General features: G+C 37.8%; 1 protein-coding gene across 1 annotated transcript in view; it reads left to right on the forward strand.

The window, feature by feature from the left end:
• The window catches only part of ABCA12 (ATP binding cassette subfamily A member 12), a 253565-nt gene that overhangs the window by 97544 nt on the left and 142163 nt on the right, over window positions 1-13858 (forward strand). Inside the window, exons 12-13 of the mRNA XM_069735561.1 lie at window positions 1190-5161; window positions 9824-12760. Coding sequence (XP_069591662.1) covers window positions 1190-5161; window positions 9824-12760 — 6909 coding nt within the window. The remainder of the gene's footprint in view (window positions 1-1189; window positions 5162-9823; window positions 12761-13858) is intronic.

Genomic DNA, 13858 nt, shown 5'->3' on the forward strand with positions numbered 1-13858 from the left:
CCCCACATGTACTCAGGCTGGCTAGCAGCTGCGTCAACAAAAACTAAAACTCCGAGCAGTCACAAATACTCGGAGACCACCCGAGTGTGCTCGGGAAAACCCGAGCAACGAGTATACTCGCTCATCATTACTATTTAGTCTTTAATTAATTACTTATTGGGTTTGTCTGAAATAAGAACAAAAGGACAGGTTTTTTTTCAAGAAACATCCCCACTTTATCCATGGAAAAAACTGGTACTGCAGGTTAAACCCACCAGACACATTAGATGACTGTCAGATAAACAACGTTTATTCCAATCATTCAGCCGGTTCTCCTATACACAGGAGCACTTGTTCGACCAAGGACTCCTGTGTCTCTACGAGAGACACTGTCAGAAGACATCACTGCCGGTGGTTTAGCTCCTGAAAAACAAATGGATCTGCAGGCGTCTGAAATCTGATATGCTGGATCCTTAACTCCCCCGTCAATCAATTGTCCAAAGCACCCCATGCACATTAGACCTTCAGCCAAACCCGTTGATATCGGCAGGTTCAGTTGACAGTAAATCCTATTCACTTGACTAGAGTTGGGCTGAAATACACCAGCTGTTTGTGGAGAAAAGTGGCTATATATTCTAGCCCAAGATAATCCCTTTAAGGGTATGTACACAAATTGTCCTTAAGAAGCCAGCAAACACGCCAAGATTTTCTTAAGCAAAGCTGAGTCAGAAAAAAGTCGATGGTCTTTGTCCTATACCGGTTTGGTGGTGGCCTTGCCATTGTGTTAGAGGCATCTTCTTACTAAGTTGTCAAAAAAAGAAAAGCAGTTAGATAGTTTAGTTAGGGAAGCATAGGGAATTTATAATTAAAGTATATGAGAAAATAATCTAGATTATGGCATTAAATAGAGAGTGATTTAGTATGAAGATTAATTTGTATTTGGACCTCTCCTTTAAGCCATTTTAACTCTTTATATCATAGTTTCAGAGGTGATCAGCAGATCATCATGGGTCCAGCTCCTGACATCCAGTTGATTTCACCAGATATTTCTTCTAATAATGAATACAAAAGTTTTTATCTTCCCATTATTTCCCTGGTGAAAATGCATTTATTCTTGCAATATTATACATAAGAAAAATATATAATTTTTGTTCAATGACAGTCCGATGCATATTACAATCTAATTTTATTTTTTTTTTGGTGTTCACAGATATTTGCAACAGGCATGGACCATCTTAAAGCTAAACAGATCTGATTCAATGATACTCCAGCAACTAGAACAAAACATTGCTGTCAGTTACCCTTCCAATCCCCAACTGCAGAGAGTCCTCACACAGCTTCTTCGCCTCATATTCAATACTACTGGACCTCTAACCACAGAGTCAAACACAGGCCAATACCTGGCGGTCCTGCAGACGTTATTGGATCAGATGAATGCGCTTATTGGGTCCGAACTCCTGAACATGCAGTTACCGAACAGCACTGAAATTACGACTAACATAACCCAGAGTATTGTTAGAGGGGTTCAATATTTGATGAATCTGAGTGGTTTACTTTCAACATCTAACGAGTCCAGTCAATCTTTGGTAGACCTCCAGACTTTAATCAATGTATTGTCCACCATGAACTCAGAAATGTCTGCCACAAATAGCACAACATTATTCCAAATTCTTGCTGTCGTTAACCACCCAGCATTTAAGGAACTAGAACAAACCATCCATACACTTCTGAACTTCAATCCCATTTCTTCCAATATTACACAAACCGTCATTCATGCATTTAATCTTTTGGTGGAGTTGATGAGTAACTCCAGTGGCACTAACAGCTCGATAACTGTAGACGTGTTCATAAAAGAAATCCTTCAACTTTTTAAAACAGATGTTTCCTTGGTAAACAATCTCGCCTTCCTAAACTTCTTTCTCAACAGCACTCAACTTGATTTTTTACAGTCTGAAGCTTTTGGAAGTTATGCAGGAAACATTTTGTCCTATTTCACACCTTCAAATTTACAGGACATCAGCTTGAACCCCAATAATGTATCCTTGGAGTTGCTGAAGCTCATTTCTGGCTTCATTCCTACCAAAGAAAAGGGAACTTTCCTTAAAGTAGAAACTACCTTTAGAACTCTTCTTGACTTAGTCTCCACCTGCCAGAAAGAGTTTTCTAATTGTACCAGCTATATCTTTGTGTTTGAACAACAGTTCTCAGATATCATACAGTATATTAACAATCTTAATTCTGGAAACACACAGGCCATTTCTAACAATAACATTACCCTTAACTTTGTAAACCTTAGAAATGCTGAGATTGCCATTGTGAATGCCATGCTCCAGATGATATCATGCTCACAAGCACATGCAAATGTCTCATGTTCAACTACACAAGACTTCTATAACACAATAGTAGAGCAAGTCAGTTCAATAATTAACATGTCATTGGGTAATGGCTCAGACTTTGTTTCCATACTTCCAATTTTAGACCAAGTCAAAGAAAATGTTGACCGCATATCCCAGGTGCTTGAATCTGTAGATATTACAAAGTTGACTTCTCAGCTTGATAATATCACACAATTTTCTACATGTTACACAAACACACCAGGTAATTCCATACAATGTACTATGGAATTGTCTTTGAGCCTTGTGGATTGCCTCCGAGAACTACCATTTCCAAAGTCTACAAATGAGACTCTTCTTGTTGCATCTACCATTGTCAAAAACTGGCTTGTAGCATTTAATGGAACAACGGATATTTATCACCAGCTAGATTATCTTCACAATCTGTCAAGCATGGCATTCCAGAATCAGTCTACTTTCATGGAAATACAGACAAGTCTTCTCAATATTGTGCAACAATTGGAAGAATTAAGAAAAACATTAAATGCGACATCAAAATCAACCACTACATTGATTGAAGATCTGCTGCAGACTCTTAAACTTGCCAATGTTAGCTATACATTACCAATATTGTGGCTACTGCAAACTAGTCAAGGACTGGAGATGCTAAAAACACAAGTACAGACTATAGAGTGGTACATTAATTTTATAAAGAATGAGACTGATGCATTTCAAGCCACTGGAAGTATAAATGCTTTTGTTACAATGGCACAAGTGATCTTAGGCAATGTTCTTTCTAGTATGAAAAGCAATCCTTCCCTGGTGCCCATTGCAGGTGAAATACTAAATGTCATGAATTGGTTACAGAAGTATCAAATAATACCTGGTCTTAAAAGTGTACTGGATGCTTCCCTGCAAAATGGAGGACACAATTTAGAGACATTAATCAATCATACTGCCTCAGTCATTGAAATGATTATCCAACAAGAGTTTGTCAATGGCACTCTCTGGACCCCTTTACTTAATAACATCACCGAGAATGATATTACTTTTGTGATTCAGCTTCTACAAGAATATGACAATGAACAACTAGCAAATCTGTCATCAGTTTTATTGGCCACTAAGAAAGTTCTTGTAACAGTGGAATCTCTTGTCAATGTCTTATACCCAGCGACAACCTTTGATTATAACTTGCAAACTGTGTGTAATATATCCCAAGGAATTATTAGCATTCTTTATAACGCTGATCATACCTTCAGTATAAACAAAAAGTTAATTTATGATATTTATAGTTTGCTACTGGAAGGTTGGAATGGAAGCATCTTCAAGGAGTTTCCCATGTTGAAGAAAAACGTGATGGTTCTTCTAAATTTAAGTATGCAGTGTCTGTCGGAGAGATCAGATTCTTCCCCATCCCAGAACTGCTCTCTTACAGACATAGTAGATGTTGCACAACTGATACTCCTTGAGTTCAGTAATCAGACAAACTTGAGTTTTCCTAAAACAGAAGAGAATGTTACAATGAATAGCATCTTGGAATACATCTTCAATTCCACATGGCTGGTAAATATCAGTATAGCCAACCCAGAAATTGCCATTACAGAAGAACTAGCATGCCTTACTAAAATGCTGAACATAACTCTCCAATTGGTTTCTAGAGTGAACAATCACCTGAGTCTCAATACTACTTGGATTCCTGAGATGGACAGAGCTTTGGTCAAAATTACTGACAGATTATCTACCTTCAATGTCACGTGTCTTACAATAGACAAAAATATGGCTTATTTTATTCATCAGCTGTTTGAAAACCAGACAGATTTTTTGCAATCTCTGGTTCCTCTACTATCTGGCCAGACATCTTCCAGTCTCAATCCTTCTAAGTATATAGAATACATGAATGAAATGTTTAACGTTATAAAGCTTTATGCTGCCACTCAAGGTGACCTTAGTTTGAACAATACTTTGGTTGCTCTCTGGAATGATACCCTGTTACAGATACTTGAAATCAACCCAAACTCAAGTGAATGGATCCTAACATCAGAAATTCTCAACATTCTGAGCAATGTCTCAACCAACATTGGAGCAATTGAAGGGTTTAGAGAATTTTCTACCATCGTAAACAGGGTTATCGATCTTACAGTTGCCAGCCTTCATGTGAACTCAAGCGGGTCTCATGTTTCCATCCCTAATATTTTTGAAAAACATTTTTTTATATTCATGTATAATCTTATAAAACTTACGACTTTAGACGTGAATGCGACATCAATTGAAAGTTGTGAAAACCCATTTCTAACCTTTATCACTTTTTATCAAAGTAGCATAAACTTATCATTGAGTGAACCCTTCTACTCCAACTTGACCTCAAGGACATGCAGCGTGTTATTCAGCAATATTTCTTCTTCCGATTGGCTAAAAGAATTGAAAGAAATTACAGATATGATAGTTTCTTTAGAACCAGGCACCCAGACAAATGCAACAATGAAAATAATCTCCTCTTTCATTCAGTTTGTGACCTTCACCAGCGCAGCCAATTTTGAAACCTTTGTGACATCCATTGTTGAAACTTTCATTAGAAGACATCCTCAAATGAACACAATTGTATTCCAAGCTCTACATGATTTGATTACTTCTTTACAGTCTGCAGTCACTCAAGTATTGTCAAGTATGAACAGTAACTCTGGATCTGCAGTGGATAATTTCTCAGTCCATGTGGTGGAAGCTGCACATGCATTTCTCAAAAGCCTCAATATCACTGGACATGATGAGATGTTTGCATTTGTTTCTGATATCCTTCAAGTGTACTTTGATTTTAAAAACAGTGCGTTGCCCTTGGATAACTTTGCTGAAAAGTAAGTGTCATTTCAAGTTTTAATTAACAAGCCAGTCTCGTTTGTATTGTAAAAATGCATATAATTGAAAAGTTATAGTTAAAGATGAGCAAATCGATTCCATGCAAACCAAGTTTGTGTTGAATTTTTTTGAAATTTTGCAGGACTCCGTGAATTTGAACAATTTGTAAACAATTTGCCCTTCATTGTCAAACATGCCCACCACCATTTTACCCAGTACAGAAGATTGTATCAACCAGAAAAGGTTCACATGATTTCAAGCACATATAAGCGGCTTCCCCATAATAGCTTGCAACTATCACATCACATGATATAACATAGCCATTCAGGTGGAACAATCCTTGTATAAAAGCAGAGGCAGGGAATGCAGCGACCAATTAGGAGGAAATCTGGATGAGAATACATCACAGCTCACAGCCTAGCAATAGAGTCAGGGAGAGAAAACCAACGAATAAACATTACAGGTAGTGAAGAACAGTAACCATCCTTTTATCCATAGCCATAAATTTTTAGGTCACTTTGATATTACTAATAATGTATTTGCGTTAAAGAGCTTAAAATTAGTTTAGTTTGATATAGTTCTAGGAGACCTCAGAGTGTGATACACATATTTTCAAGGCAATTAAAGTACTTGCAATTTGCTGCAAATCAAATTTTGGGGAAAAATTTGACGAAGCTGGCAAATTCTAATTTCAAGATTTATTCATCTCTAGTTATTGTACATAAGTGAACACCAATCTAGATATTATCCATACAAAATCTTGAGAAACTTTGTAAACACGTGTCTAGCTGATATGGCAAAAAATTATTTTTTGCTTATCTTGTCCTTCGATCGGAAACTCCACTGAAAATTTGTACATTCTCATTAAAGTACCACCCAATCGCATATTTTTTAATTTTACTACTGGGGTGGTGCCACTTATCTAAGTTTCCTACACCTAGTTTCATACTTACTAGTTCCGGTCTGTCTCCAGCAGTTTGTGACCTGCCAGATCACTCTAGTGTTTGCTGTGTGATCTGGATGGGGCCAGAACAAGGCTCCTATAGACTTACACTGAGAGCCTGTGACCATTACCTATGACTTCCGGTCAGTCAGAAGTAGTGTTCATAAGATAGCTGTGCGGGACCGGAGCAGCCACTGGAAGGTATACGACTAAGGTCAAGGAACTTAGATTAGCGGCATCACTCCAGTGCTGAAATTTAAAAAAAAAAGCTTGAGTGGTGCATTAAGGTGAGTATGTACTACCTGTAAAAATACGAATCACATTATGTTCAGTTGGGGCATTCTGACAGTAAGGGCATTAGTACACTTTAATGATATATGAATATGAATCCATTCTTCATATAAAGCAAATGTATGTTAGCTCATGGCATTCCAAGGGGGACATAATAAAGATCAATAATGACTCTGGGTGCTGCCATTCAGAGTCCATCCCCAAGCCCTTAGCTGAACATAGACACTAGACAAAAGTCTTCACCGATTAGGAGAGGTTGGAACAGCTATTTATTAAGTATGGAATCGCTTGAAGCTTCCCCGAGAAAATAAAATTTAGGTATGCTGAACTTCAACATACCCAGACCTTTATGTCTGCAGGCGATAAGGTTCAGAGAAGGAAGTTCTAGTTATAGTATTAGCAAATAGTTTCCACTGCAGGCAGGGCCAAACTGGCCATCTGGCAATTCTGGCAAATGCCAGATAGCCTGTCTGGTCATGGGCTGCCTTGTCTGCTATGATGTTAACAGAATCGGTGTTCTCAAGACACCCATACTGTTAAGACTTGTGATGGAGCACAAAGTCACTGACTCCCTCATTTACCCCAGCAGGCCACGGGTATCATTAGAAATATTGGTCATATTGAAAATCTTCCTCTCCTCCATCCAGGGTAATATTAGTAATATGTCCCATCTGGTACTTGGGGATGGGGACAACACGGGCCTGTGTGATTTCAAATGCCAGGACTGAATTTCCGCCCCAGTCCGTACCTGACTGCAGGTAATACAGTGAACCCATCTTCAAACCAGTTGTAAAAGTTGAAGGCTTCCTTCGGCCATGCTTCTGCCTTCACACCACGTATTTCATGTCGCTGCATTGACTGACCTCTTTTTTTCATGATAAATCTGGATAGAATGTACGTATGACCTTCATGTCTAAAGCTATTTCATCATTTTTCACCAGCTGACAGCTTCTATTTCTGTGACAATGTATCGGGTATTTACTTTTAACATTTGCCTAGAGCCATTTCAACAACCTGATTAAGAATGTATGCCGAGCCGGTGAACCCAAAGGCTTAGTAAATAGAAGATTACGTCTGTAACATTTACATTCATTAGTGGCTCTCGGGTATAACTTATACATCTAAAATGATACAGAGTAAAGGTCTTTTAAACCCTTCATGACTGAGATTTTTTTTTTTATTTTGTTTTTTACTCCCCTAGTTCCAAGAGTTGTATTTTTTAAATTTTTTTCAGCCACATAGTCATATGAGGGCTTGTTTATTGCAGGGCAGGCTTTCAGTTTTGAATGAAACCATTCGTTTTATCATATAATATATTGGAAAACAAAGGAATATGAGTCCAGGGGAAATGAAACATAAATTACGTCTTTGTTATTTTGATTCATTTTTATGGTTTCCATTGACCTGGCAGCATTATTTTACAGGAGATTATGTGATACCAAACTTATATAGGTTTCTTATATTTAAAGGGGTTTCCTCTGATTTTGGAAAAATCGTCATCCTTATCTCCAAATAGTTTAGAAAATTAAACTGTGCTTTAATCACCATCTCTGGGTTCAGCACTAAGTCTCAGTCCCTGTTCCTGTTGTCTGTTATTATATTAATTGTTGATCATACATTGACAGCGCTGCAGCCAATCAGTGAGCTCAGCGGCGCATGCTGTGAAATCAGTTAGACCTGTTGAGCTCAGTTATTGGCTGCAGCGCTGACGTCACACTGACAGTGCTATAGGCCAGAGGTCCCCAACTCCAGTCCTCAAGGCCCACCAACATGTCATGTTTTCAGGATTTCCTTAGTCTTGCCCAGGTAATAATTGCATCACCTGTGCAATGCAAAGGAAATCCTGAAAACATGACCTGTTGGTGGGCCTTGAGGACTGGAGTTGGGGACCTCTGGCCTAAAGGACCTGGTCCCTCTGCCGACTTGGATTTAGCCGGCTCAGTATAGAGAAAGCTAAATCCCAGTCGGCTAAAGGACCTGGTCCTTCTGTGCACTGGGATTTAGCTTTCTTACACAAAGTCGGCTATTTCCAAGTCGGCAGAGGGACCAGGTCCTTTAGGCCAGAGGTCCCCAACTCCAGTCCTCAAGGCCCACCAACATGTCATGTTTTCAGGATTTCCTTAGTCTTGCCCAGGTAATAATTGCATCACCTGTGCAATGCAAAGGAAATCCTGAAAACATGACCTGTTGGTGGGCCTTGAGGACTGGAGTTGGGGACCTCTGCTATAGGCAATAACCGACACCAGGATCAGTGGTGGAGACTCAACACTGGATGTGAAGAGGGTGAGTAAAGCGCAGATTGTTTGTTTTCAACAAATTGCAACTAGGTAAGAGTGGGTTTTTTAAACTGGAAAACTCTTTTAAGTGATGAAAAAAAGTTTGGAAACATCTATGTTGCAAAAATAAATTTGGTTGAGTCTCTATTGTTTGAAATCCGTAAAATGTTTACTCCACACATGGAGCTAAGTGAGTTTAGAAGGCTGAGCTGACATTTGTATAGAAATTTGCAGTACACGTAAAATCTTGATTGCTTTTTATTGTGCTTTTTTAACGATGTTGCAATAGCTAGAAAAAAACACAATTATGGCATACTGTTTTTCTTCTCTTTAGCAAATTCAACATTCATTTTATATTTTGATAAATTGGACTTTTATTGAAGCAACAGTACCAAACATTCTCATGTTTAATCCAATTATATATACACTTTTTTTATTCCTACTTACCTTAATTTTTAGCCTTCTTAGATGACTTTTTGTATTTCACTGCATTTAAGTGGTTAAACAGCAGTGATCAGCGCGAGCTCCTGATGCTATTACATACAGCCGGCATCTGCCAGGTACGGTGCAGACTCAGCTGCTGAATCCGCAACATACATTGGAACCCGACGTTAGATGTGCTATTACGTCAGGAAGAGGTTAATCTGAAAAATTCTAATTCACACGTACTTTTAGACCAGCATCTGCCTTAGGTTCTGTAAAGGCTGACTTATGGAAATTTGACTATAATAAGAAATTATGTACTTAGTATATGTCTTCAGAATTGCTGCCTTTATGTGCAGGGTTGTATGATGATACAGAATGGACGACGTGGTGAATGACAGTTCCCTGTTGTTCCTTTATCTGTCCTCAGACACAAGGTGTTTGATTTTTTAAACTACTGTTATGTGTTATTATAAGATCTCTTTTGTCATGAAAAGAACGATTCTGACAATTGTACTATATATATGCAGTTCATAGAGTAAAGCCACTTTTTTGTTAAAAATCCAACCTAGCAGCCTTTTTGAGGATATCGAGCATTAGAATTATCACACAAAATGCACAATAATCATAGAATTTGCTATAAAAATGAAAAGCTTGATTAAAAAAAGTAAACAAAAGTAAAAAGCATATAATCAGTACATAAAATATATCCTCTTTTTTATTCTTAGGATTCTGGGTCAGATATTGACATATTTCCAAGACAGTGGCCTTCAGAACATTTTCATCAAGTCTATACAAAATCAAATCCTCAACCTTTCATCGGAAGAGCAGAAAATGACGCAGAACTTATTGAGTCTTCTTGTATCTGTCGTCAATGAAACAATCTCTGAAATTGCACTACAGCCACCATCTTACAACAGTCTAGTATTCAACATCATACAGAATATTGTCAGGAACATTAATCGCACTTATGCAATGGAAAGCCTTGTGGAACAAAGGGATATCACCAAAGTGATCTTCTCTCTAGCAACTGACATACTACAGATTGTCCAGAACTGGAATAATGTGTCACTGGTTATAACCTTTCCTCAGAATGGATCGAATGAAGCAGTAAAGGAACTTGAAGGTTTACTCAACAACTTGCTTTCTCAAAACTCTACAGAACTCTATTATAACTACAGTACCACCCTGCTCAATGTTTTTGCTGTTTTTTTTGCTGGAGGTGAAAAAGATCAGGTTATGAAAGCAATACATTATTTCCTGAATTTTCGTAATGGCACCATAAATGTTCCAGGCTTGGTCAACACTCTAGAAATTTTCTATGATTTGCTAAATTTGAATAAGACCGTTAACAGGAATATACTCGAACTATACATTAAGCAGCTGTCCAGCTTTATATCCAATAGCCAAATAAACCAAACCATCATAGACTTGAGTTTCTTATTCACTGCAAGTCAAAAATTATCATCTTTTCAAACCAGCGAAATTGGGAGTGCTGCTTTAGAGTTACTGACATTTTTTTACCCGTCCAGTCTTTACAATATTAGTAAAGGTAGTAGCAGCCTTGTCGCCACATTACTTAATGCTCTGTCCTCAAACATACCTCTTGACCAACAACCTGCCATTACCAATTTCACTGATACCATATTATTACTTATGGAGCTAATAGAGAAATGCAACAATGACTCAATGGCTTGTGACAGTGCAGTATCTGGCTTTGAAGTGTTGGCTATAAATGTGGTTAATGTCATTACCAACATTCGAAACGGAACACTTAACTTGGAGATTTCTAATGAAACACTGATGGAAATGGAAAAACTAACTGATGTTCAGATGTCTCTGATAAATCATATTTTTTCATTGTTTTGGAACTTGCAAAATACCACTGACACTTTGTCTGGAGATCTACAGAATGTCTACCAAGATATCCTTTCAGTAAGTCAACTCATTCTTAACATCACTAAAGACCCAAATGCCAGCGCATTTCATTCAGACTTGGAAAAGCTCAAGAATTTTACACAATTAATTGGTAATTTTCAAAAAGTTGCGTCAGCCAATGTAACACACAGCCTCCTCCAGATAATGAATTTGCAGAAGGACTTCAAGTGTGCAAACCAAAATTTGTTGTGCATACTAAATTTCACTTCCGAATTCTTGCATTTCCTGGAAACATTGCAAGTTCCTAAACCACTGATGGAACAAGTATTGGCGGGATCTTCAATTGCTCAATTTTGGTTGAGTGAAATAAACACAACTGCTGATGTATACCAACAAATGATTACCATGTATGAGCTTACAAGCGTTGCATTACTAAATGAACCCACACTCCAACAAATACTCTGGACATTATCAAATATTTCAAAGACCATTGAGGATATAAAGATGGAGAACACATCCTTCTCCATTTTAGAAGACCTTACATTAAGTATTTTTAAGGTGTTACAAGATGGGAACTTCCTTAACGCATCTCTAACTTCACTCAACATCAACAGCACACAGCTGAAAAATGTGCAAAGTCAAGTCCAGATCATAGAGTGGTACATCATATATATAAAAAATCTAACAGAAAATCATAATTTGCTTGGTGACCCATATGCTCTTTACAGATTAATACAGATCTCACTGATAGATATCTTGTCAAGTTTACAAAACTGGGTTGAGTTCCTGAACATGTCCAATTTGTCATTCCATGAAATAGAAAATATGATTCAGTTATTGTCCACAAATGAGACAGGGGCAATAAATCAACTAAAAAATGTGATTCACTTATCAGATATTCTGCAGGAGATCAACTCAATTCAAGGTCTTAACACTGCGGACTTTACAACAATCTGGCAAATTATCAATAGACTAATGTCCGGAGAGTTTAATGGGACACAGATAGATGAAATGGTGAAGATTTTGCAGGCTGTGATTACAAAACACAATACTACAGAGGGTGAAGAATTTCTTCAACCTTATAATTTATTCCTTGAGATTCTTAATCAGATTTATTTTACCGAAAACATGAACCTCACAGAGTTTCTCAAATTCACTCTGGATTCGCTTCAAGCGATGGACTGCCATAATATTTCCAGAATATTTACTGCTGTATATAAAATAATATTGAATACCTCCAACCAGACAAGTACAAGGGTGGATGAACTGTTTTTCTCAAACTTCACTTTTGATGTCTGTACATTGTTGCAATGGAATAACTCCCAGGATGATTGGCTTACTTTGCTCCAAACCTCCAGAGGGTTAGTTTCCTATGCAATTCCTCTCGTAACTGATAACATGAGCAAATATTTGAATGCTGTAGAATACATCCTTAAGGTGGCACCCGAGTTCATCGCAGAGCCAGCCCTTACACATAAGAACATAATGAACATCCTAAGTGTTGTCCCAACCATTAGTGAACTGTTCACTAATAACACAATGGACTGGATACAAAATGGAACTTTCCAGAAGCTTGCTTATTTCTTATTGGATCTCGCTTGGACTTCTTCTTCTTCCACAGAAATTCTGCTCCTCAAAGTACAAAATTTTACCTTTACAATGGTACAGGATATACAAGACATGCTCGTGGCCCAACCTGCCTCTTCGTATAAAGCCTGGGTGTCATTTGCTTTGGATGTTCTAAAAATCATCATGAATGGTACACAAGATTCTTCTTCTGAAGAGCCGTAAGTTTTTTTTCCACGTCTTATGAACTTCCTAATAATTGCTGTCATATATTAAGAAACAGTAGTTGAAGATAATCATATTACCATTTTAGTTTTCTAAATGAAGATTAAAGGGTTTTTTACTGAAAGTAAATATTGGCATCTGGCCATAGTCAATGGTAATGTTGTCCACGTTATTGGCTTTAGGCATGTAGCAGATCAGAGGCATATGACCACTAACCTGCTGACATGAACCTGCCTTGTACCAAAAAGTAGCAGAGTACAGACATATATTGACCCACATAACAGTAGATAGGGCTGAGGGGATAACAGTGACATGAATATGCATCAAAGATCACTCAGTGGATGGATACAACATCAAAGATTGGTGATTGCAATCTTATACAATCCCTAGGCCTTATGTTGGGTTTTCTGTTCATGTGCTCCCCTTCCCTCCCCAATCAACAAGGCACTGGAAAGCACCTGCGGAGGTGTATAACTAGGGTGTACCAAATAGACTCAAACATATGATTGGTTGATTTTTTCAGAAACCAACCAGAGCTCCCCTGCCACAGTATTATTGCATATAATTACAAACCTGAATCAGAACATTGCCAGATACTCAATGTGTAGGCCATTGTCTACCTCGGTTTGGCTTAAGAATGGTGGAAGTTGAACCAAGAACTCCAATTCTATTGGACCTTGGTATCTGCCCAAGTTGGATCAATATGTCTGTGTGACAACATTAAGTGTCTTGCAACATTGTGCCTTAGACTTGCTGAAACATTGAGAAGAAGAACATTCTACATGTTAAGGATGATGATCATTCAGATATTTATTAAGAAGCCTAGCAGTATATACTTCTGTCTCATTATTATAAAACATTACAATATAATTCCTGGTCAGCAAGGGATCATTAAAGGGGTTGTCCACTACTGGTGCAACCCCTTCTCACTCTGAATGTTTGCCCTTGTTAAGACAAAAACATCTATACTCAAAAATACTACTTATTTGGCAGAGTCCTGAAGAAGTAGCTGTCCTATTCTTGATAGCGGCCCTGACCACACACTGTCATTTAGTTAATGTATTAATTTTACAAGTCCAGAGTATTAAAGGGGT

This window comes from Ranitomeya imitator, chromosome 7, assembly GCF_032444005.1.
Source record: "Ranitomeya imitator isolate aRanImi1 chromosome 7, aRanImi1.pri, whole genome shotgun sequence".
In the NCBI taxonomy this organism is placed as follows: Eukaryota; Metazoa; Chordata; class Amphibia; order Anura; family Dendrobatidae; genus Ranitomeya; species Ranitomeya imitator.